The following is a 26,251-nucleotide window of genomic DNA, read 5'->3' as shown; positions in this document are numbered from 1 at the left end:
TGGAAGGCACGTCAAAGGTCATTACCTCCCTTTCTTTCAACTTGTCATGCAGCCTCTGGTAGACACCCCCAATGATGGGGAACCCAGTGCCTCTTGAGGCAGTATAGACCACTTTTGGACAGCTCTAATTGATGGGAGGTTTTCCTTTTTCATTAGCATCATTCTGTCTCTGTGCATCTTCTACCTGACTGCTCTGTGGTCAAGCAGAAATGCTTCCATTTCTCTTCTATATGATTGTCAAGTCAACGGGTATTTATTAAGCACTTACTGTATGCCAGGGGATATAAATACAAGGAGTAAGAAAGATGCTCCCTTCCTCCAAATAACCTATGGAGGACTATAGTACCTAAGAGAGAGCTGAAAGGAAGGATGGGGGGAAGAGATGAAAGGGGCATTATAGGAAGATTCAGGAAAGCCAGGAAATCAGCTTGGAGAGAAAGAAAGACTTGGCTGGCTCTAGCCTTCTCCTCTTCACATATCTGAATACAGCTGCCCTGCTTTCCATCTCCCTGCTTAAGTCTTTCCAAGGCTAGATGCCCCCAGTTTGTTAAATGAATCTCATGACATGGTCTCCAGCCTGCTTACTTTTCTTGTGTTATCTGCCCTCAGTCAGCTGCTGCTCCGGACATAATGCAGTTTGTTTGTCCCTGTCCTTCTGTGGTCCGGTGCTGAGATTGACTCTCCCAGAATGTCATCTGGAAGGGTCCTCAGAGGCCATGTCTAAGTTGAATCCCATCCTACGTTGACTTAACAGATGTTCATCCAGCCTTTGCTTGACAATGTCTGCTGAAGGGGAGACAACTCGCCATTGTTATTTTTGGATCGTTCTGATTATCTTTACATTGAGCCTGTTTGCCTCTCTCTAACTTCTACTCCTTGTTCCTACTTCTGCCCTTTGGGGCCAAGCTGACCAAGTCCAGTCCTATCATCCTTCCCCTTCCTCCCCCATCCTATCTTCTCTTCTTTAAGATTGAAAAGTCTTCCCCCTCCGGCCTCAGATATTTGACACTTGCTGGCTGTGTGACCCTGGGCAAGTCACTTGACCGCAATTGCCTCACAAAAAAAAAGCCTCCCCCAAAAAATCCTACCCCCCCTTTCACCTATTAATGTATTTCCTTCTTTTTCCTCTTCTTCCTACTACAACTGCATTCAGATTGTCCGAAGAGGAATGCCCCCAGGAGGGGGAGGGGAAGTCTTCTTCTCTTGTCCTGTGAGGAAGCTGTTGAAACCCATTCAGCTCACAGACCCTGGCAAAATCAAACGTATCCGAGGAATGGCGTATCCTTTTGATCTGGTAACAATAATATTGGTGCCTCACGTTTATAGAGATACTCTCCTTTCACAACAAACCTGCAGGGGAGGTAGGGCAAATATTGTTATCCCCAATTTGCAGATGAGGCCTGGAGAATTGAAGTGACCAGTTATTTAGACAGCTAGTTAAAAAATATTACAAAGAGGTAGCATGATGTAGAAGAAATGTTGATTTGTGGAGCTTGGGTTTGAATCTTAATTCTGCTTATTCCCTGTGTGATCCAGGGCTAGTCCTTTGACCTCTGTGGGTCTCAGTGTCCTCATCTGTAAAGTTAAATTGTTGATTTTAATTGCCAGGGCCCCTTTCTGCCTTAAATCCTATGATCTGAGTTATAAACTCAAGTCTCTGGAGTCTAAGACCAGTGTTTTCTCTACTATACTGCCTCCTACTGGATACATTTTACCACTCCATTACAGTCCAGAGTTTCTGGATATCAGATGCCCCTGTGGGTGAGAGATCGGGATTCTGTTCAATTTGATTTTCCCACCAAATGTGTTAAACAAAGTAACTATGTAGATAGGTTAGGGCAGTGGAATTTTAGAGCTGGGAGCATACTTAAAAGATTATTTGAGCTCTCTACCCTTCTGTTGACACGTGGCTGTCATGGGCAGTTGACCCAAATTCCTTCTATGGCCTTTCTTCTTGGTTCTGTACATAGCAGAACTGTAAGTTTAGGGCCCTAGAGAAGGGAAGCAGTATGGAGAGCAGTACGGGAGGAGAGAGTACTGAATTTGTGATTGGAGAACCCAGGTTCTCATCTCAGCTTGGTTACTTATTAGCTGACTGGCTTGAAGCAGGTTATTTTTTCAGGCTCTAGGAAGGGGTCCCAGAGGTCCTTGGTTTCCTGTTGTCTAGTTTGAGGGGATTGGACGAGGTGTTCTGTACGGTTACTTCCCTCTCTAAATGCTGTGAGATAATATCTGGTTCTGGCCTTGGCTTCTCCCTGTGTGGTTGTGAGTCATATTTTCCAAAGAGTGATTACCAGCCATCACTGGGCAGGTTAGGTCTCTCCTATAGAAAAAGGTGTTGTATGTGGCCAGACTATTCCTATATTCTAGCTTGTGGCTTTTTAATTCTAATATTGACCAATTCTGTATAAGATCTTTTATAACAAGCACTGGTTCTTCATCCTTATAAACCATTTCATTGTTAAGAAAAATGCCTGGTTTTTATTTATTTATTTTGGAGACATCAGTGGGCAGAGGAGAAAGAATTGAGCTGACCTATTGATGTACTGACAATTTTTTGATCCTCTTGTCTCAAGTATCCATAGCTGTCCTTGCATTCATGCCTTTTTCTTCGCTCCGAGTCCCTGAACACTAGATAAACGATATACAAAATAACCTACTAACTGAGAGGAGAAAAATGAGCAAGGCTAAAGGGACTCATGATCTCTCCCTCTCTGCCCATTGGGGTTCAGATTTTCTCCTGTGATTTTAATAAAGACTAGGGAGTCATTCTTTTATATGCTCAAGTGGGCCAGAACTGTGATTTCTAGCATGTATTGTCTTCCTTATTACTGAATCTCATCTTGGCAAAATTGTTTGAAGGTCCCTTGAGCTTTGTGTATAATGGGATTTTTTAATTTGTGTTAGCCAAAAATCATTTGCAGAATTTTTTTTTTCTTCCTTAAATTCCTAGGCATCCATTCCTAGGCCAGTTAACTGTAGGGTATGGCCTGCCTGAGATTTTTAGGAAAATATATTTGTACCTAATTAACTAGCGCCCGTGAAAGCAACTGGCCACTTACAGGGGAGGGGGCCTCAGTTCCTTCACAGTGCTCTCGTCATGTCACTGACTGCCACCAGGTGTCATGCTAGCAGGTAGGCTCAGAATAGTTAGAAACTGCAATTGTAAACAATTGCCTGTGCCCAGGGATTTCTGATTATGTGACCCACTATTGAAAAAAAACACTTGGATTCCCTTGCCATCATCACTTGGTGATGGTGTTAAGGACCTTAGTTCAGGAGAAGGAGGGGGAAATTCTCTGGAGTCCTTGAGTGTTTGAATACTTGGGCCATCCTTTAAAGTCTACCCTAGATGCCCCTAATTCTGATCAATAACAACCTTGCGCTCAGCACTCATACGCCATTTTTGCTCTGCACCCATCTAATGTCCTTATCAGGTCTTAGTATGTACTCTAGTTATCTGTGTTTGTTTCTTGGCCTTCTATTTGACTCTGAGTTCTGTGAGAATCTGGACTCGCTCTTTTGTAAACTTTGCATCTTCCCAGAAGGGCCTTATACAGGTCTTTGCACACAGTAGGTGATTAATGAATGTCTGTTGAATGAAAAGGGTGGCTGCTCTGTAGGGCAACTGGAAAGTTCCTCAGTGGCCTTATTTATGATGAAGTGAACGAATTTGGAGTAAGAGGCCCTGTGTTTGAATTCTGACTCCCCTGCTTTATTCCCTGTGTGTTCTTGCGTGTCACTTTCCCCTATCTGTGACTTGGTTTCCTCTTCTGTAAAATGAGGGAGGCTAGACCTCCTTCCAATCTAACTTCCGTGATTCGATTACTGTAATGCCTTTAAATTGACACTTCTGTTATTGCCCACCTGGTGGGCTATTAGCTTTTAGGTATGTAGATTTCTGAGAGCTAGAAGACTATACCTAGGGTTAGTTACATGGGTAGTACCACATTTAAACCATCTCAGGAAGATGGGGGACTCTCTTATTTTTAAAAGCTGTTCTCAGACCCCTGAGAAACATGAGCTCAGGAGCCACCTGCAGGGGTCTGGTCCTCTTTAAAATCCTCACCCAGACATTAGAGCCAGTTGTAAGAAGCCACTGTCTGAATATTCCACTTTCAGTTTAACAAGTCTCTCCAAGAAAAAATATTCATTTTCATTTAGCTTTGCTCTGTTATTTGAGCTAGAAGAGGGGGACCAGCTGCTTAGTTGGTCAGCTTTTTGGCTGGTTATCTGCAGGGCTGGTTTAAATTTAGATCTGTGCTTGGTGGCCTGTTTTCTGCACACGAGGGTTGTTTTTGGCAGAAATTAACCTATTGCTGCTTTTTCAACACTGAATTTTCCCTTCTCTCTCAACTTTTGCCCCTCTTGGGAGCTTCGCCAAAAAGAACTGTCTTGGGCCCAGAGAAGACAGATGTTGGTTTTCTGCTAAAAGCAGGGCCAGGGTAGCGTAGTGACCTCGTATTCAGGGTTTCTCTCTCCTGGCTGTCTGGTATAGGAGAGAAAGGGAGAGAGAAAGAGAGAGACAGAAAGAAACAGAGAGGAAGAGACAATGGGACATTTTGATTTTGTTCTGTGGAATTGCACCAGCAGCATTGGGACAAAGTCTTTCTGGTCTGGTGCATGTCAGATAAACAGGCTGGGGTGGAGACTGATGAGGGCGGTGGTAGGTCTCGTGGTCTGATCATGTTTCTCCATGTTGACTGACCCTGGGCTTCCCAGAGGGCTGATTTCTGTAAAGAGAAGCTTCCCTCTCCTGGCTCAGATCTCCTCCTAGACACTGTTGTGGGAGCGGATAGGAAGAAGGACACAGACTGATGCTACTCAGCTCTTGACTGTGGATTTCAGGAAAACTGCTAAGGATTCCTGCAGTTGTCAGGATGTAGGTTACTCTCCTCTACCCCTCCCTCATTAAAAAAAAATGGATGCCTTTTTTTTTTAAACCCACTTTTCCCAGCCGTCCCTTGGAACCAGAAAACAAAAACCACTTAAGCATAATTAATCCAAAAAGCAACCAAAAATGACAGTAGGTAGAGTCTAGGCTAAGAGTCAAGAAGAACCAAGTTCAAATCCTGTCTCCAGAACTTGGTGGCTGTGTGACCCAAAGTAAGTCACTTAACCTTTGTGGCCTGGGTTCTGTCTTCTGTAAAATGAGGAGATTAGACTTAATGGTCTGTGAGTTCCCTTTCAACTCTACCTCTAGGACCCTCTGATCTTTGTCTGAGAGGAGGGATATGTTACATCCTCTCCTGTCTGGAGTGAAAGCTGGTCATTTCAATTAATCTAAATTCAGCTATTTTTTGGTGTTTTCATCTATAATATTGGAGTCGTTATATTCTTTGCTTTCTTTCCCTTTATATAAGTCTTCCCGTGTTCCTCTGGTTTCTTCATACCCATCATAGTAACAATATTCCTTTACATTCCTCTCCTATGTTTTATTCAGCCGTTCCCTGATTAATGGGGACTAGTGGTTTCTACTTGCTTGCTACCACTGACTACTGCTGTGAATAATATTTGTTATAAATCAAAGGACCCTAATAATAGCCAATGTTTAAGATTTGTGAAGCATTCTTTATATATGTAACTCATTTAATCCTCACTACAAACCTGGGAGATAGATCTCCATTTTACATTTGAAGAAACTGAGGCAAACAGGTTACGTGATTTGCCCGGGGTCATACAGGTTGTTAAGTGTCTGAGGTAGCATTTGAACTCGGATCTTCCCAGCTCTCTATCCACGATGCAAAGTTGCTTCAATAATGTAATATCTCAGAGGGGAGGTGGTTATTAACAAGGGGGATAAGGAAAGGCTTCATGGAGAAGGTGGTGTTGTGCTTTCATTAAAATTACCTGGAACCCTTTGCTTTAGTGGGACAGAGAAAAGAAAGCCCATCTTCTGGAAGAGATAGACCCTGAGGAGCTTTAGGACCATTAGCAAGACATTTCACCTATTTCTCCGTTTTCTTGTCTAGAGAAGGAGGCTAAAAATACTGTTTGTTTCACATGATTGTCAAAAAAAAAAATCAAACTAGGGTAATATCAGGGAAGAGCTAAAGGCACAATGCAAATATGAGGTAGTTCTTTTGAGAAAAAGACTATCTTACTTGGAGAGTGGCCACAACCAATCATGGACACCCTGAACATAAACTCTTCAATTAGGCTTTTACAAGTAAGATGCCCGCCTTGGGGAAAGGGTGTGAATGAGGCCTGGGACTGTTTGTCTGGAGTTGTTTATGACCAAGGGCATGATCTAACCAGACTCTGCAGGGTTTGAAAAATTCCTCTTATTTCTTTCCTCATTTTGGATCTTGGCCTTTGGAATCAATTAACAAATATTTATCGAGTATTTACTAACAAAGCACTGTGCTAGGGGCTGTGAGAGAAACAGGAAAACAAATAATGTAGTTTAACATGGAGGAAATTATTTCAACTGGGATTTCCCTATATCAGTGAAATCATGGTCTTGTCCTTCTCCGTGTCCCTAATAATAGCTCACATTTCTGTAGCGATGTAGGTTTACAAAGCACATTACTTTCAATGACCTTATGAGGAATGTATCATTGCTCCCATTTTATAGATAAGAGAAACTGAAGTTCAGATCTAGTGACCTTTCAAAGTTTATACAGTTAGTAAGTGTCAGGGCTAGGTATCTATCTAATCTATGTCCTCTGACTCCAAGATCAGTTCACCTCACCGTGATGCATGTGCCCTGGCCACCCTCATCTTTTCTTCACAACCTTGGACTCTGCCCCTGCGTCTGATAGGTGACCTTTTCTTTTACCTAGTAATCAGGTCTTCACAGCGCTTCTCGGCCCCTATGCATTGTGCGACTTTCCTCCCTTCCCCTTCCCCTTCACCTTTCTCCTTTCATGCTCTCCTTTTGTATTGTCTTCCCTTCCCTCAGAATGTAAACTCTTTGAGGGCAGGGATTGTCTTGCTTGCTTGAATTTGTGCCCCTAATGTTCTTTTTTGGTTCTTTTTAGGCAGTTGGGATTAAGTGACTTGCCCAGGGTCACACAGCTAGTGGCAGGTGTTTGGTCTGAGGCCAGATTTAAACTTGGGTCCTCCTGACTTCAGGGCCATTGCTCTATCCACTGCACCACCTAGCTGCCCCAACCCCTAATGTTTTCTAGCAATCGTTTCTATATAGAAAACAATAAATTTTCTCTCTCATTCTCTCTCTCTCTCTCTCTCTCTCTCTCTCTCTCTCTCTCTCTCTCTCTGTCTCTCTCTCTCTCTCTCTCTCTCTCGCGTGCGCCCGCACGCGCACACACACACACACACACTCTCATGAATTCATGGGAAAAGTTGAGAAACAATATTGAATTGTATTTGAATGCCATACATACTGAACACAGTACGAATTCAGGAAAGACTTTGGAGGAGGTATACGAATGGATAACTTTTTTAAAAAATTATTTTTGTTTTAAATTATGGAATAAAACAAGTATTTCCAAACTGCAAATCATGCACAACTTGCCATTCCCTTCAAATATACAACAAAGTTATGTGAATTTCTTTTTTTTTCTTTTCTTCCCTCTGCCCTCTTCCCCACCCCCCATGGTTACCATTAGGCACAAATAGGTGTACATATGTGTATATATGTAAAATTATTCTATGCGTACTTCTGTTTATCAGTTCTTTCTCTGGATGCAGATAGCATATTTCATCATATGTCCTTTGTGGTTAATTTGGAAACTTAGATTTGAACTCCGGTCTTCGTGATTCCAGCCCAGCACCCAGTACCAGAGGTGTCAAACACAGGGGTGCTGCATGCAGTCTGCAACACTCCCGTGTCACTAGAACCAGATTAAAATGGAAATATTTAACAACACAAATAAAAATGCAATTTAAAATTTTTCTATTTGAGTTTGATGGGGGTGTGTGTGTGTGTGTGTGTGTGTGTGTGTGTGTGTGTGTGTATGATATGTATATATAAAATCTCCTAGCTTCCTATACTTCTGGTAAAGTTCAGGATGGACTTGGAAAGGGAAGAGACACCCAAGGAAGGTCTCAGGAATTTTTTTAGAATTAGAAAAGCCTTCAGAGAGCCCCCTCTTTACATATGGGAGATTGAGGCCCAGAGAAGTAACTTGCTTTCCTAAGATCATACTGACAGCAAGTAGTATTGTTGGGATTTGAACCCAGGGTTCCTGAATTCAGATCTTTCCATCAGTCTGGCTCTGAGGTCTTTATTTTTGTAATGAAAATTGGATGTGGGTATTGAGGGCTTTGCAAAATAACTATTGAATAAGACTGAACAAGACTATGATGGCAAGACTTGTCTGTGTAAAAAAGTAGAAAAAATGTACTTCCCTCCTTTATTTACTAAACTGGAATTATAGACGTGGATTTTGTATATCCTGCCAGATAGTCAATGTGTTGGCTAGTTTTGTTGAACTGGGTTTTTTTTTTGTTTTCACTCTCTTTTTTCTCCCCTTCTCAAGATTGCCGGTTGGTGAGGGGAGAGGGATATATCCAGAAATGAGATGCAAAGGAAAAAGATATCACTAAAAATAAGATATGTTTTTTTTAAAAGAAGAATACCTGTTGAACCATTGTGGAACCCTTGAGTTAACAGGAAAGAACAGTATCATACACAGTTTCCTTAGGTTCAGATTTTGCCTCTGATTCTTATTACCTGTGTAATCTTGAACAAGCAGCTTATGCTGGATGGGCCTCAGTTTCCTCATCTGTAAATTAAGAGTTTTGAGCTAGATGACTTCTGCGGTCCTTTCTAGCTCCAGAGCTGTGATTGGTCTGGCCATCTTCTCTTTCCCCCTCCAGTAGCACTCATAATTAGGGCTTATTACATTTCTTCCACCTACATAGTCAGTTCTTGACTCAGGATCTCAGTTTTAGAACAGTTTGGGTCTAGAGAAGTCATTTAGCCAGTCGAATTTCGTCTTATAGTTTAGGAAACAGGCCCAGAGAAATCCAGTGGCTTGCTCACTGTCACATAGATCCTCTGAATCGTGGGCAGGTGGGGAGGAAGGCAAAGAAATTGGAGGTCTGTATCATGCCACTAATAGGAGGGAAAGGTAGGTGATATCCCAAACTGAGAAAGACTTTAGATACTATATTGAGTATTTTACCCTAGAGGCCTTTCAGTAGGAGCCACTGAGAGATATTGGGGGGAGGGAGTGACATGGTCAGATCTTAATTAAAAAAATATATATATCAGTTTGTCAACTGTGTATACGGTGGATTGGAGAAGGGAGAAAGTAGAAGCAAGGGAGACCAGTTGGAGTAGTCAGCCCCTGAATCATCAAGGATGGGCCTCGTAGAAAGAGCCACATGCTTTAAACATGTTATCCAAGCCCAGATCCTGGGCTGGGTGGACCACTGGACTGGCCAAAAATACCAGTTAGGCCTTATGTACATAAATGACAGATTCATTGGTTATGGAAATGGAGTCTGGACAGAGAACAGAGTATCTTCTTAAAGATCTGAGTTGATTGATAGAGGATTTTTATTTACTGAATTAGTAACAAGAGAATCTGAAATAAATGAAAGAATTTCGAGGAAGGCAGGGCCAGGGTAGTTATGACCATTAAAGGATTGGTTAGAGACCCTGACTTGTTAAGGAATTCCAGTGAGCCACATTGGGGTGAGGTGAGACTAGGTATTGCAGCTTCCAAGTGCAGGTCCACTCATTGGAAGGTCATGGGGTTTAGAGTTATGAGCTAGTCCAGCTATCTAATTTTGTAGAGGAGGAAACCGAATACCAGAAGGTCACGCAGTTGGGATGCAAACCTAGGTCTCCTGACTCCAGATTGGACATTTTCCCCCTGGCACCCATCCCAGTGGTTTGCCAAGCAGGAGATTGAGGCTGTGGTCAAGGAGGTGATTTGCTCAGGGTCATACAGCTAGTAAGTAACAGAGCCAGAATTTGAATCCTAGTCATCTGAATAAATGCATGGCTTTTTGCTGCTTTTGTGCATCTCCCCCCTTCCCCTCCACTTTATTTTTCTTCCTTTGTCTTCTGGGGCCACACAAGCAAATTCCTTAACTTCAGGTTGCAGTTACTCTGTACGGGTATCGCCTCAGATCGCCAATCGCATCGTGGAGTCTTCTCGGAGCATCCTTAACAATTCATTCCCGATATCTATATTTACACAGACCATATGAAAGGGGTCAACTCTGGAAAGTAAGTATCTGCGGTGCCATTCGAAGGTGGGGGAAGATTCTGTAGAACACTAACTTTTTATTTTCTTTTGTTTTCTTTGTGTCAGAAACTTGAAATGGCTAGATTTGGGGACAGGTATGAAGGGCTTGTCTCTTAAGCATTAACTATGGAAGTTGGTCTCAGAATGAACTTTTCTTTTTGGGGGGGGCAGGCAGACAGGGTTAAATGACTTGCCCAGGGTCACACAGCTAGTAAGTATCTGAGGCTGGATTTGAACTCAGGTCCTCTTGCCTCCAGGGCTGGTTGCCCTACTCGCTGTACCACTTAGCTGCCCTGAATCAGCTTTCAAAGATATCCCTATCAGCAGAAGCAAGGAAGAATGCCTGCTACAAGTCCAGTAGTGTGCTTGGTGCTGTGAGATGTGCTTTGCCTTGTAGATTCTTTAGACTTCAAAATTACACATAATTCAGATCAATTTGGAAACTATTGACCAGGTGCCTTCTGTGTGCAAAGTATGTGGTGAGAGGCCGTGTTGTGTGGTGGATAGAGATTTGGCCCCAGAGGCAAGAAGGCCTGGGTTTAAGTCTTCCCTGACACATCCTGGATGTGTGACCCTGGTCATTTCACTTCTTAGCACCTCAGACAGTTCAGAGAAGGCTAACAATCTATATTGGTAGAAGCTTCTTATTAGGTGATCCCTACATGATTTAAATCACAGGTCAGCTCTGAAAAGTATACAGGGTACTGCTCTGGGCATTGCCTTTAAGAAGTTTACATTCTTCTAGTGGGATATGGGAGAAACAAAGTTAGGTGAATACAAAGTAACAGGAAGTAATTTCTTTTTTCTCTTATTCCCTTTAAAAAGTTTTTTTTTCTTTTTCAAGTAACAGGTATTTTTTATTAACTTATCCCTCCTACCTCATTGAGCAAAATTTTTAGAAATCCCTCAATACATATCTATATAGTCTATCAAAACCACTTTCCACATTAGCAGTATCCAAGAGCATATGTCTCTAATTTCTATTGAAAGTGATTTCGGGGGCAGAGAGAACAGTAACAGGCAGGAAAGGTAGATGGGATCCATATTGCAGAAGGATGCCAGGTTGAATATTTTACCCTGGATAGGGAGGTGTAGGGAGTCACGATAAGGTGTAAGAGGTATGTGAAAGACCTGGTTTTCCTTGAGGGGGAAGGATCAGTTTGTCAGCTGTATATAGGGTTGATTGGAGAGGGCGAAGACAGGGGGCAGGGGTTCCAGTTGGGTGGCTATCGAGGCATTCTGTTTGAAAGGTGATTGAGGTTGTGTAAGTAAAGACAAGGGGACGGCTGCCATATTGTTGCCATAAAAATAATGATAATAATGATAGTGTGTTATTAATATAATAGTGCCGTAATTGTTACTTTTAGCAATAGTGTCTGTAATCATACATCGTTTCTATCATATTTAAGGTTTATAGAGTGCTATCTTTACAACAACCCCATGGTGAAGGGAATCCCCATTTTACAGATGGGGAAATGGAGGCTCAGAGATGTGAAATGACTATTCCTAGTTTGTATAGCTGGTAAATGTTGTCAACAGGATTTTGACTGAGTTCTTAGGATCACAGGGCCAGTGACCACTCCGGAGAAAGAATAACTGAACAGTTGATTCTGATGAGACTCTGATATTGTCTCTTTGTGGTGGGAATAGCCTTGGACTTGGAGCAATAACATCTGGGTCGGCCTTCCAGCTCTGAAGCTTAATAACTGTGGGTGGAGGATCCCCTGTCCCCCCAACTAGATTGTAAGTTTCTCTAAGGTCAAGGACCAGTTCTTAAGTATATTTAGGTTTGTTTGTTTTTTTGTTCCTCATGTAGCCTTTAGTAGGTGCTCAGCTTCAATCCATCTGTTGGCTACTCTGAGATGATAGAACTCAGAACTGAAAGACACCTTCCAGTCCAGCCCTTCATTTTACACATGCTCATTTTATGGGAGGAAATTGAGTTCAAGACACAAATGGTGGAGCTGGGATTTTAACATGGGTGCTCCAGTTGCAAATCCAGATGGACCCAGCTCTCAGTAAATGGGCTTGAAGTAGGCGCTAGGGACACAATCTTACAATAACTATCGACCAGCCCAGCTGCTCACCATGAACATGGTGAAGTGGGAGCCTTTGATAGGAAAAAGGAGTTGGGATCCTTGGCCTGTAGTTTTGTAAAGGACCCAGTTTGGGGCCATCTACTCTTCTGAGTAGGAGATGAGGAGTTAGAATGATTTAAGGTCAAAAATAGAAGGCACCTTCCAGCATAAAACACAGAAACTCGGGGCTCTGAGGTACCTTAAAGCCTAGAATATTAGCATTGGAAGAGACCTTAGAACATAGACTGTTAGGACTACAAGGCACCTTAGAACATGGAAATATGGCTAAGAAGACTTCAGAACATAGAATGTCCAAGCAGAAAGGTACCTTAGAGGTCATGTAGTCCAACTGCCCAGGAGAAGGAAGCACTTGTTGGAGGTATACAATCCAGAATCATTTTTGCCTACTTTCTGATAACTTCTAGAGAGCCTGTATAACTTATAGACCTGAGGTTATAGCTACATAAACTCTGCTGAGAGTGCAAGCTGTCTGAATCCAGTCAAAAGAACTGGTAAATAGAAGTATGTATAGAATAATTTTACATACATCTATACCTATTTGTGTCTAACAGTAGCCATCTCTAGGGTGGGAAGGAAAGGAAGGAGAAGGGAAGAAAACAAGAAAAAAAAGAAATGTACATGATAACTTTATATGCAGGTTGTACATAATAGGTTTGCAGTTTCATGTGCAATCGTCTTTTTTATTATACTGTGTTATGGAAATGCTTGTTTTATTCCATAAAGTTAAAATTAATTTTTTAAAATGTACATTAACAAAACAATAAATCCTGATTTGTAGCACATGCCAGTTTCTGAGGCATAAATGCTCACACAGAAAATTCAATAATTGGCTTTCAAGTCCCTATGAGCCGGCCTCAACATGCCCTTATAAGTGTTTCATTTAATTAGAAATTTAATAACAGAATTATTTTTATTACAATAGTGCCTTGTTGGCAAAAAAAAAAATTAACTGCTGAGGATGAGGAAGAAGGATCATCCATCATAGTTTTAAAGCAGGAAGGGACCTCAGGGTCTATGTTGTCTGTTTTACAGATGAAGAAACTGAGGGCCAGGGAGGTTAAGTGATTTGCCTTAAAGGGAAGGAAGTATCAGGGAAGGGAAAGGTGGTAGCAGGAGTGGCGTGACGAGAATGAATGAACAAGGCCCTCCTGTGTCTGGCTTTTGGCAGTGCTAAAGGCTGAGGGCCCACCACAAACCAGCTGCAGTTCTGTTTTTGAAAAATATTTGATTCAGTTGTCTGTTATGGGGCCAGCTTACACACGTGCTCCGGGTAGGCAGGAAATGAGCCTACTTGGTGACCTGAGAAGGTGGTGTCTCCCTGCCTTGTTTGAGCTCCAGGACTTTTTTTTAGCAGCCTTCTTGTAAAACCTTTTGGATGTCTAATCCATGATCTTAACCCTCATGATGGTGGACCCAAAGCCACCGTCAGTGACAGGCCACATCTGTCATCATGAGTGTTGTATGGGCGGTAGGTGGGCTCTTGGTAAATATTTGTGTCATGAGTACTTAAGTCCTGGGTGGTCTTCTTTTTCATGAATACCCTTTAAAAGTTGTTTAACCATGTGGTTTAATATTTTTTTTAAGGTTGAACAGTATTTTAAAACTTGTCTAAATATCAGTGTGGCAGAGTGAGAAGAAAGAATGCTGAATTTGTCCCCCTAGCCCTGGGTTCTAATCTTGGCTCTGTTACTTATATATTTAATAAAGACTTTTAACCACCCTTGATCCCAGTTACTTCTCTATAAAATGAGGAAGTTGGCCTAGCATTCAGAGGTTCTTAACCTTTTTTTTTAATGTTCTGGATTCTTTGGCATTCTGATAAAGTCTAGAGACCACTTCTCAGAATAATATGGCTTTCCCCCCCCAAGTCTCATCCATTTCTTTTTTTTTCTTTCCTAAAATTTATTATTTATTTATTTTTAGGCTTGTTTTCTTTTTAGAGTTCCAAATTCTCTTCCTCCCTCCCACCCCTCCCCTACCCACTGAGAAGGCAAACAATATGATATCAATTATACATGTGAAATCATGCAAAACATTTCATATTAGCCATATTTCTTTTAAAGCAAGAAAAATAGAATGAGAGAATTATACTTCAGTTTGTACTCAGAGTTCCTCACTTCTCTCTCTGGAGGTAGATAGCATCAGGATAATGTTTTTAATGAATAAGATTAAAAAATATAGGATTACAAAGGATATATTAAAAGTTACCACTACATTTTAAAAAATAAATTCACAGGCTCTAGGTTAAGAATACTTGGCCTAGATGATTTCGAAAGTCTTTTCTATAATTGAGGATCTAAATTTTCCCCCTTTTTCCTCACAGTTTTACAAATGCAGTTCTAAAACATTATTGATCATGAAGTGACAACATGGAATAGTAGGAAGTGGGTCAGTCTTGAAGTCAGGAGAATCTATCTGCATGTTTAAGCTTTGCCTCTGAGACTTGCCTTTGTCATCCTGGGCAAGACAGTCACCTTCTCGGTGGCCCCAGACACTCTTCTAAGGTTAAAAGTTACAGATAAGTTGCACTGGTGGAGGTAGTTTCCATAGTGGGAGTCACGTTCCTCTCCTTCCCCCTTCCCCTCTGCCAAATGCATCCCACCCCTAACAAAACGTACCCCCGTGAAACCACTTCTCAAGTGTTTGGGGGGATCCAATTAATGACTTTTGGTAGGGTATGCTAGGATTCCATTGTCAAGTAATTAACAGGGACTTAAGCACACCCTTTTCCCAAATTGTGCTGGGTTTTAAAGTGTTTTTAACTATATGAAAGTAGAGATTGATGAAAAAACGTGTGTATTGACAGAGGTAAAGAAAAGATTCATCTCCAGGGATTTTTTTAAATAGTGAGTGCCTTTACTTCATCAAAAATATGTATTGTAGAGCCCCTACTATGTGCCTAGCACTCTGTTAGATAAAAGATTTATTCATGAAAAGCTGTGGGCAAACGGAATCATTTTAAACACTCTGTTGGGATGTTTTGCTCCAGTGTAGCCAAGGAGATCATGATCTGAGCACATTGCAGCTTCTTGTCTGGTAGAACTCATATCTTCCAGGCACTGATTTCTGCCTTGGTGATGTCTGCTGGGATCACAGTCAGGGCTAAAACAAGCAAGTGGCACAAACTGAATGGGGCGGTGTGGTGGAAAGAACATATCACCTGCATGAATCAGAAGGCCTGAGTTTGAATCTTGGCTTTATTCCCTCACTGTCTGTGTGACTGTGGGCAAATCAGTTTCCTCACCTGTTATTTTTCTGTGGTTTTTTAGTTCTGTCTGACCCCATATGGTGTGTTCTTGGCAGATAAATTGGAGTGGTTTGCCATTTCCTTCTCCAGTTCGTTTTACAAATAAGGAAAGTGAGGCAAATAGGGTTAAATGACTTCTCCAGAATCACAAAGCTGGGAAGTGTCTGAGGCCGGATTTGAACTCAAAAAGATAAATCTTCTTGTCTCCAGGTCCACTGCTTTATCTACTACACCACCTAGTAGGAAATTATGGGAGGATATTTTTCATCGAGGGAGGTGAAGACAGCAATATATTCTTGGCTTCTCTGGTGAGGGAAACAGGCCTGGCATCTATCCATTGGACCCTCACACCTAGCTATGTAAAATTGATTGTGAAACTCAGTGTAACTACAGGTAGCTTTGGGATGGAGTGTGCTGTCAAAGGGATATAGAACTTATAGGGTCATGGCATTTAGAGCTGGAAGGCACTTTGGAGATCATCTGGTGCCACCCTTTCCTTTTATAGATAATGAAACTGAGGCCCAGAGAGGGGAAGTAATTTGAGTAACACAGTTTGACCTTGGTGGTCCTCCACCCTTTTGCTGTAGAACAGCTGTGACAGTTTTATTAACCCTCACTCAAAATTGTACTCTGTGTGTGTGTATTTGCAGGTCTCCAGGCTTTGGACTCTCGCTTGTTGCTGAGACCACCAATGGTACCTTTCTTAGTGCGGAGCTGGCCTCAAACCCCCAGGGTCAGGGAGCAGCGGTGCTCCCAGAAGACCTTGGCAGGAACTGTGCAAAGCTATTGCTGGAAGAGATTTATAGAGTAAGTCATTGGCCTTTCAGAAGGGAAGGGGGTTGGCAGTGTGGGTGCATCCCACTATGTTTATTCCCATCATGCTTTTCTAGCTCTTCCAAGCTACTCAAGTCCAGAAGGTTAACTTGTCACCTTCCATTAACAAAGGTGAAATAGACTGCCTTGGGGGAGGGGATAACATTGATGGTAATTAGAGCAGCTGGCATTTCTGTAGCACTTTCAGGGGTTATAGAGTTTTTTTATATTTTATCCTCACAATATTTGGGAGATAGATATTATTGGTGTTATTATCCCCATCTTACAAGGTAATAATAAGTGATTCATCACTAGAGACCTTCAGTTAGACGCTAAACCGTTTGTCAAAGATTTCATAAAAGTGATTCCTTCTTAAATACAAGTTGCACTAAATGACCTCTGAAGTTCTTTTAATCTCTGAAATTGTATAATTCCCTGATTTTTATAATTCTTTCCTGAACTTCATTGGGAAGCTTCATAGTGTAATAAATAGCTGGGAGTGAAATCGAGAAGACCTGGGTTCAGATCCTGCCTTAGACACTTAAATAGTTGTATGACTAGACAGATTACTTAGCCTCGGCTTCCACACCTGTAAAATGAGGATAATAGTAACATCTACCTCACAGTCAGATGAGAGAATATATATATGTAAAGCATTTTGCAAATCTAGAGTGCTGTATAAATGTAAGCTCTCTAACTGAACTTTATTCAGGTTCTCTATGTCCCACTTGAATTGTAAAGAACCACAGATTTCACCGTGGTGGGGAAACAGCTGTCCATTCATTCATTCATCCATCCATCCGTCTGTCCATCCATCTTCATCCCTCTTGCCTTCTGGGCTTAGTTTATTAGAGTAGTGTTGCTGTAGCCAAGGTCATAGACCTTGTTCCCCAGAAAAGCCAATTACCATAATTGTCTTACAGTGACAAAATGCACTCTTAACCCAGAGGAATTTTCTTACAGATATATGCCATTGGTCACAAAGGAGAATAGAGTGTGGATGGTTTTAACACCAACCCCCTCCCTCTTACTGGAGCCACAGGCAGACTGCTGCTACTTCTGATGGCCAGATCCTAACCAAGATGGCGGGAGTGCACTTTAAGTAAAGCTTTTGTTAAGCTGTTTAAAGGCAAAGGGATCCTCAGTAGTGTCCATGCTCTGCAGCACAAACATACCTAAGAAAATAAAGGCTAGGCTCAGAAGTTGTAGTTAACAGAGAGGTTGACCTTTTGTTAATAAACATCATGACCTCTCCCTCAACCAACTGGAAGGTGCTCTGTCTTTAAGCCCTTCACCAGCTTAAAATACATCCTACAGCCCAAGAGCCCTCCTTAAGGATGCACAAAAATAGGGGAATGCAAATACAGGCACACCACGGATGCCACCCAGGATGAATTCAGAAAAACCCAAATGGAAGAAAAAAATGGAAAATGAGAGGGTGGGATGGAGGCATGCGTTGATCCTAAACTATACAACAAAAGCCTAATCATCGAAACAATTTAATATTGGCTAAGAAATAAAGAGGTTGGTCAGTGACACTGATTAGGTACATAATATACACAAGCAAAGGAACACAGTAGGTTAGTGTTTGATAAACCCAGAGATCCCAGTTATTAGGACAAGAACTCACTATTTAGCAAAAACCATTGTAAGAATTGATAGTAGTCTGACAGAAACTTAGGTATAGACCAGCGGCTCACACCAGGCTCCTAATGGGTGCTTAGACATAAAGGGTAACATCATAAATAAATTAGAGGGGCAAGAAAGAAATTACCAGTCACATCTCTATTTAGGAGGAAAGTTCTTGCCCAAACAAGAGATAAAGAAGATCACAGAAGGTAAAATGGATAATTTTAGTTACGTAGAATTAAAAAGTTTTTGTACAAAAAATCCAATGTAGCTAGAATTAAAGAAAAGCAAGAAAGTAGAGAAAAAATCTTTGCAGCAGTTTTCTGTAATTAAAGTGTCATACTCCAAGGAGATCAAAGAAAGGAAAAAATCCCTTATATGCAAAAATATAGCAACTCTTTGTGGTGGCAAGGAAAAGGCAGCCCATTAATTAGGGAATATCTTCACAAGTTGTAGTATATGTATATGATAAGATACTATTGTGCTGTAAGAAATGATGGAGGAGCGCTTTCAGAGAAACCTGGGAAGACTTACAAATTGATGCAGAGTGAAATGATCAGAACCAGGAGAATAATTTATACTTTAATAACAATACTGTAAAGACAAACAACATTTAAAGACTTAGGAATTCTGATCAACACAATGACCAGCCACAGTTCCCGAGAACTCAAGATGAAATCTGCCTCCGGATAGAGAAATGATGGAATCAGAACACAGATTGAGGTATTGGTGGAGGTGGACTGGACATGGCCCATGCGGGAATTTGTTTTGTTTGATTATTCATTCTTGTCACAGGGCTTCTGTTTTTCTTGCTTTCTCAATAGGAGATGGAGAGGGAAGAGAAAGAATGCACATCTGAAAATAAAATTTTAATTTAGAAAATGAGAAAGATATGCATCAATAGGAAAAAAGCGAAGAGAGTAAATCTTGACAATCCCAGTGTTTTACAACTTAAGTGGGACAGGAAAACCCTGGACAAAGTTCAGATAGCTGGCATTTATATAACACTCTGCGATTTTGCAGAGGGTTTTACATATATTGTCCCACTTGACTGACCCTATAAAGTAGATTGTATTATTATGTGAGAGGCCTAATTAAATTAAGACCCAGGTGCAAATCTTGCCTCTGACCCGTATTAGTTGTGTGACTGGGCAAGTCAGTCTCTTGATGCCCTGGACCATTCGCTTAAGATTTTGAGGTACTGATAATTTGCTGATCTACATCCATAGAGAGAATTTCTTACCCCTGCCCCATCCCCACTCCCTTTTGTTTTTTCTCAGATTTTATATTGCTGTTCCTTTTATATAACTATTTCCAATGATTTCCCCCTCTCCCAGTAGAACCCTTGAATCTTTTCTTATAGCAGGTAAGTATAGCCAAACTAAACAAACTGAGACATTGGGGACGTCTGCAAAGACACGTCTCCTTCTATTCCTAGAGTCCACCACCTCTCTCCCAAGAAGTAGGAGACATGCATGCTGCACCATCCCCTGAATGCTTCAGTTGTCTGGAGACACAGTTGATCCCTTGCTGGATTAGCGTTCTGTGGTCTTTCAGCATTATTATTGTAGAAATCCGGTGCATTTTTCTCTTGGTTCTGTTTATTTTCCTCTGCGTCAGTTTATACAAGTCTTCCCAAGGTTCTCTGAATTGGCACACAGTTGTCACTCCTTTTGTCACAATAATTTCATTATGTTCACTTGTAATTTTTTGAACTGTTCATTCCGATGGATACCCACTTTCAGTTATTTGTTACAATAAAAATTGCTGGTAGAAAGTGGTAAAGAATTAGAAACAAAATAGAGATGCTAATTGATTAGTAAATGACTAAACAAACTGTGGTAGATGAATGTAATGGAATAATGTATTACTATGGCATAAGAAATGAAAAATGGGAAGAATTCAGAGGACTGTGAGAAGACTTTTACGAAATGATGCAGGGTGAAGTAAGCAGAACTAAGAAAACAGTCGACACAATAATTATGACAATGTAAATAGAAAGAATAACAACAAAAAACCCCAACTCTGGGCAGTTATCATGACCAGCCTTGGGCTAGAGAAGTTGAGAAAAATACACATTTCTTTTCTCCTTTGGTTATAGAAGTTAGGGACTCTGATAACGTGTATCACATATACTGTCAGACACAGTTGATATGTTGGTTAGTTTCATACACTTTCTTTGCTCATCTTTGTTACAAGGGATGGTTTGTACGAGGGAAGGGGAGGAGGATCTATGTAGAATAAATATGTACAAACAAAAGACATCAATAAAAAGAAGATAACATCGATATTTTTAAATGGTTGCTGTGCTTTTTTTTTTTTTACAAATGGGGAGCTTTTTGAGGGAGATTCCACACTAGGAGTTGCCTTTATTGATGAAATCACAGAGGAAAGTCACAGAGGAAAGATGAAGAAGGAAAAATTCATACAAATATCATAGCAAACTTTTCTGTGGCTGTGTTTGAATAAATGCAGAAGGTCAAGTCCTATTACTAGACAGGGCTGACTTTATTCTGCTATGGACTGAACCTTTAGTAATTAACTACAGATTTCCTAGTACTGAATTATGCTTTTAGCTTATGCTGTACTCAGTAAAATGTTGTCTTGCTGTTTTAATTACCATCAGCCTCCTTTTTCACTTCATAAACTTAAATTGTCCATTTGACTATCCCTAGCTGTTGCAAAGGTCTTGATAAAGGGTGTACTCTTAAAGCTAGATTACATAAGCTTTCCCGTTACAAAATTGCACTGTATTTTGTTAGCATTTGACCAATGCAATCTGGTGTTTTATGGGCTCCCCTGTTCCTGGTAAATGTTTCTCTTTTTCCTTCCTTATCTCTCCCTTTGGGGGGGGGGGGCTGGCTTCCATTTTCTGGTTTGTACAAAGATTAATAATTAAAATGTTTGTGTTGACAGGGAGGTTGTGTGGACTCCACCAACCAGAGTTTAGTTCTGCTCCTCATGACCCTTGGACAGCAGGATGTTTCCAAAGTCCTGCTAGGACCGCTGTCTCCCTACACGTAAGTTGTTTTCTTAAGCCCTGCTAGCTGAGCTGGTTTATTTTTCTAATTGCACCAAATGACAGAGTCACTGTACTGAGCATAGCTTGTCACCATGTACAGAACTGCCTGTGCCTCCGAGACTTAAGTGAGCGAAATGTGGGAACTCTTCAGTCGCTGTTTATTTTTTACCTGTGGGAAGCTCACTTTCTTTCTTTCCCAGCTGTAATCTTCGTTTGGGACCAATTAAAGTAACCCCACATATAGGGTACGGATCCTTTCATCTCTGCCTTTTGATTTTATTTATTCCATTTGGGGTTAAACATTTGTCTCTTACAGCTTGTTTGTCGGCTATTTGTTGTGGGGGGTTTTTTTCCTCTTTCCTCTTCCAATGACCCAGCTGCAGCAGCTAGAAGGGACACATGTTGAGTGCCTTATTTTTGCCAAAGATGATAGGGCATGGCTCAGTTGAAAATGGTGCTGGCAGTAAAAAACCTTCCCCGTTATACTTCTGGACAGCACTGTGTATCAAAGGAAGTAAAGGGTTTGGAGTGGGGCCTGGGCACAGACTCCAACCCTGTGTCTTACCTGGGCAATTCATACCACCTTTCTAGTGTTCAGTTTCTATGTCTAGAAAGTGAAGTACTTATAAGAGATGGTCTTAGTCTTATAGTAGGAAGATGGAAGAAGAGCTTGCTATGCAAGTAAATTATTAGGTAGGTAACAGGTAATAACAATAAAGAGGTAAAGGATAGGAATGCATAGTAAAAAAGATGAGAATCAGAGGGTCTGAATTCTGGCTCTGTTACCTGTGCACTGTTGGGGCGTGTTATTTCCTTTCTCTGGGCCTCAGTTTTCTTATCCATCATACAAAGGGTCAGACCAGATGATCTCTGGGGTCTCTTCCAGTCCTAAAAACCTTTGACTTGGGTCACAAAGAGAACGTCTTGTTTGTATGCAATTGGACCTTTAAGACAGCTGAGCGAAAAGCATGGTCTGAGAAGCTTTTTCTTTTTTTAATAATTGGGTGTGAGAGCTCCTGAAAACCATTTGCCTGCCACACTGATGAAAACACTGTGCATGGATAGATACACCTCCCCCCCCCCCCCCCCCCCCCCGGCCCCAGTCAAGTCACCCTTTGTGGTTAAATTTCTGGCCAGCGGAGGAGGTAGAGATGAGACTGAACTGTCCTTTTTCGGTTATCATGGTACCGATGCTGTATATGTGAAAGGTACAGTACTGTGATAACTGAAGAATGGTGGTGCCATCACGTGAGGGAGAGAAGAGGGGAGGGGGGGAGAGAGAGAGAGAGAGAAAGGAAAGAAGAGGGAGAGAGGGAAAATACTGAGAAAAGAAAGAGAGCCATAACACTGCTGTTTCCTGGAGAAAATGGATCATTGGACCCTGTGCCCTCAGGCATAGCAACCTTAGCTTGCTAACTCTTCCATAGGAGTGGGCTCTTGAAGTGACTTGAAAAGGGGTGGGTGGGGGTGGGAAAGGGATTTAGAGTACCTTTTATGGGCTTGGAGTAGGGTTTTTGGGGTATGTTATTGGTTTGATGGGTAGCTAGGTGGCACAGTGGGTGGAGCACTGGACATGGCGTCAGGAAGACTCAGGTTCAGAATGTGGCCTGAGACACTTAACCCTATGCAAGTCACCTGACCTCTGTGTGCCTCTGTCTGTATAATGGGGATAATAATAGCAGCATCCACCTCCCAGGGTGGTTGTGAGGATAAAATGAGATATTTGTAAAGCACGTTGTAAACTTTAAAGTGCTATGTAAATGCTAGCTATTTTTAAGAATGGAGTGAGGGTAAGAAAATGATGTCAGGCCAGCTCCCTTAGCATGAGTCCAACGGACAGGATATGTAATAATCTCACTGTAGAAAGAAGCCAGAGAGGAGGTAGAGTGGAAAAGACCTTTGGAAGTCAGGACTTCTAGCTTTCTGTCCTGCCGCTGCCTCTTATTAGTTTTAATTGGTATTTAATTAAATTGGTAATTTAATTAATTTAATTTAATAGGACCATAGAAGTAGAGCTGGAAAGGGTCTTAGAGGTTACCTGATCCAAGCCCCTCATTTGGCTGGTAAAGTGATTTGCTCAGGGTCATCTTGGTACCACAAGGCTGAACTGTCATTTGAATCCAGGCCCCTTTTCCTCCAAGTTCAGCATGCTGCATCCCATGGAAGGGCTCTCTTCCAACTCTTAATGTTCTATGATTTGAGAGTTTTTTTAAAAGCCACTTTAATTTCAATCACAAGTCCTGGTATTGACGTTGCTATAATACATTGCAATAAATAGTGACAAAACATATGGGTGGAGGGGCATAATCTGAGAGTTAGAATGCGTGGTTACCTTTTCAGATTCTTAGGAGATGGTGCTGGGACTTAGGAGGCCTGGACTGGAGGCTTTGCTCTGCTAACCAATCCCTTCCTGGGTGACCTTGGACAAATCTCTGATTTCTCTGGATTTCAGTTTTCTCATCCATTAAATTAATGGAGGGCTCAAAGGGATCTCTAGATTCTAACAGTCTATGATTCGCTTCTGATAAAGCTCTTGTAATAGGAAAAGTTCACCTCTTTATGACTGCAGGAGGTGCCATTTAATTTCTAGTGTCCCTGTGTTTTACTAATGAGTCACAGAATCTTAGGATCATAGAGCTGGAAGGAACCTTAAAAGGTCATATAGTTCAACTTCATTATTTTATAGATGAGGAAACTGAGGTATGAAAGGTTAAGTGAGTTCACTAAGTGGTAGACCCAGGATTTTGAGCCAGAATTTTGATCCCAATTGTTGTTCTGTTGTTTCAGTTGTGTCCAACTCTTCCTGACCCTATTTGGGGTTTTCTTGGCAAAGATACTGAAGTATTTTGCCATTTCATTCTCTAGCTTATTTTACAGATGAGGAAACTGAGGCAAACAGGGTTAAGTGACTTGCCCAGGATTATACAGATAGTAAGTATCTGAGGCCAGATTTGAACTCAGGATAATGCGTCTTCCTGATTCCAGGCCCAGCACTCTATCCACTGCACTACCTAACTGCCCTTTGACCCCAAATCTAACATTTATTCCACGGTACCACAATGCCTCCTAGAGAGGAATAGGAACAGAAATAACTGTTCACTTCCAGGCATCATATTTTAGGAAGGACGTTGATAAATTGGAAAGTACCCAGGTCTGACCACGTGACACTTCTACTCTGTAAAATCCAGTGGCTCCCTGTTACCGCCATGATCAAATATAAAGCCCACTGTTTAGCTTTCAGAGCCCTTCATAACCTGGCCCCCCTCCTACCTTTCCAGGCTTTTTATGCCTTACTCCTTGCCAGCGTATCCTTTGCAATACAATGACATTAGCTTATTTACTCTTTTTCCAGTAGCTTTTCTATGAATTTCCTCTTTTTCAAAGTATAGTTTTTTCCCAACTCCTGGGCAGTTCAAGTAAGGCACACAGTTCTGTTATTTTTTTAATTAAATATTATTTGTTTTCAATTAACTAAAATCCTTCTTTTTCTCTCATCTCCTTCCCCCCCCCCAACCCCAACTCTTTGCATTTTCACTGTCAAAGTCTTGGCTAAAAATCTTACCCTCTGCAAAAAAGCCTTTCCCTGTCCTCCTTAAGGCTAATGCCTTCCCTCTGAGGTTATCTTCAATTTTTCCTGTATGTGTCTTGTTTGTGTATAATTGGTTTCGGGTCATCTCCCCTCTTAGACTCCTTGAGGCCAGGAACTGTCTTTTGCCTTTCTTTTATTCCTAGCACTTAATACTATTCTGGGCACAGAATAAGCACTTAATCAATGCTTGTCGAGTAAAAAGTGAAATGCATCCAGAAGTGGGCAGCCAGTGGAAGGAATTGGGTATATTCAGCCTGCAGAGGAAGAAATGGGGCCACAGTACCATCTTCCAGCATTTGAATGGGCAGTCATGTCAAAAGGAGGATTTGATTGGTTTTATTTCTGCTTGGCCCCAGTGTGAAGAACGAGGAGCTTTTGCTGTTAGGAGAAAACTTAGTAACAAAGGTAATCAGCAAGCATTTATGGAGCACCTGTGGTAGTATAGCCAGGCATTATGCCAAGCACAGGAGCTGCAAAGAAAGGCAAAAGCATGGTGCTTACCCTCAAGGAGCTTAACCCTTCGGAATGGGAAAGACAACATGCAAGCAATTCTTGTACGTAGGAGGTATGTACAGACAGAACGAAATCACAGAAGGAAGGCCCTCGCATCACTAGCTATCCATAAAATAAAATGGCATGCTTTTGGTGCCCTTTACTGGAGGCATGGAAGAAACCTGCATAGCCACTTGTCAGGTATATTGCAGAGGGGATTTTTGTTGAGACTCAGAGGATCAGAGGTTTAGAGCTGGAAGGAATCTTTGAGGTTCTTTAGGCTACTCTCCTCCTTTTAAAGATAATTGAGATGGTGCTTTATGGCTTCTGATATTCTTTATATTATCTCATTTGATCCTTACAGCAGCTCTGTGAAGGAAAGAATACCTTTCAAATATGCAGGATATGAGAAGTACCTCACTGCCCCAATGTTGTCTATGGCATTTTAAAAAATATATTAATTTATTTTTAATTTTCAGCATTCACTTCCATAAGATTTTGAATTCCAGATTTTCTCCCCATCTCACCCTTCCCCCCACCCCAAGATGGTGTGCATTCTGAATACACCTTCCCCTAACTGCCCTCCCTTCATTCTTCCCCCACCTTCTTTTATCCCCTTCCCCTTCTGTTTTCCTGGAGGGCAGGATAGAGTTCTATACCCCATTGCTTATAGATCTTATTTCCCAATTGCACGTGAAAACGATTTTTAACATTTGTTTTTAAGACTTTGGGTTCCAAATTTTCTCCCTTCCCCCCTCCCCACCTACCCTCATTGAGAAGGCAAGTAATTTGATGCAGATCATACGTGTATGGTCATGCAAAACACTTCCACACTAGTCATGTTGGGGAAAACTATGTTTCCCTTCATCCTATCCCACCCCCCATTTATTCTGTTCTCTCTTTTGACCCTGTCTCTTCTCAGATGTGTTTGCTTCTGATTACTCCCTCCCCCAGTCTGTCTTCCCCTTTATCATTCCCCCCTCCCTTATCCCCTTGCCCCCTATTTTCCTGTAAGGTAAGATAGATTTCCATACCCAATTGAGTGTGTATGGTATTCCCTCCTTAAGCCAGATCCAATGAGAATAAGATTCACTTATTCCCTCTCGCCTTCCTCCACTTCCCCTCCACTGTAAAAGCCTTTTCTTGTCTGTTTTATGTGCGGTGGCATGCTTTGTCAGGCTGATCAGTTCT

At 41.5% G+C, this 26,251-nt stretch overlaps 1 protein-coding gene across 1 annotated transcript in view; it reads left to right on the top strand.

Annotated features, from left to right (window-relative positions):
* RCL1 (RNA terminal phosphate cyclase like 1) overlaps positions 1–26,251 on the top strand; it is a 60,646-nt gene that overhangs the window by 29,551 nt on the left and 4,844 nt on the right. The window contains 5 exon segments of the mRNA XM_021006302.2: positions 1,154–1,278; positions 10,026–10,090; positions 10,093–10,150; positions 16,166–16,322; positions 20,874–20,977. Coding sequence (XP_020861961.1) covers positions 1,154–1,278; positions 10,026–10,090; positions 10,093–10,150; positions 16,166–16,322; positions 20,874–20,977 — 509 coding nt within the window.

Source organism: Phascolarctos cinereus, unplaced genomic scaffold, assembly GCF_003287225.1.
Source record: "Phascolarctos cinereus isolate Bilbo 61053 unplaced genomic scaffold, phaCin_HiC Scaffold_4;HRSCAF=312, whole genome shotgun sequence".
NCBI classification, from domain to species: domain Eukaryota; kingdom Metazoa; phylum Chordata; class Mammalia; order Diprotodontia; family Phascolarctidae; genus Phascolarctos; species Phascolarctos cinereus.
This window is presented reverse-complemented; position numbering and strand designations above follow the sequence as displayed.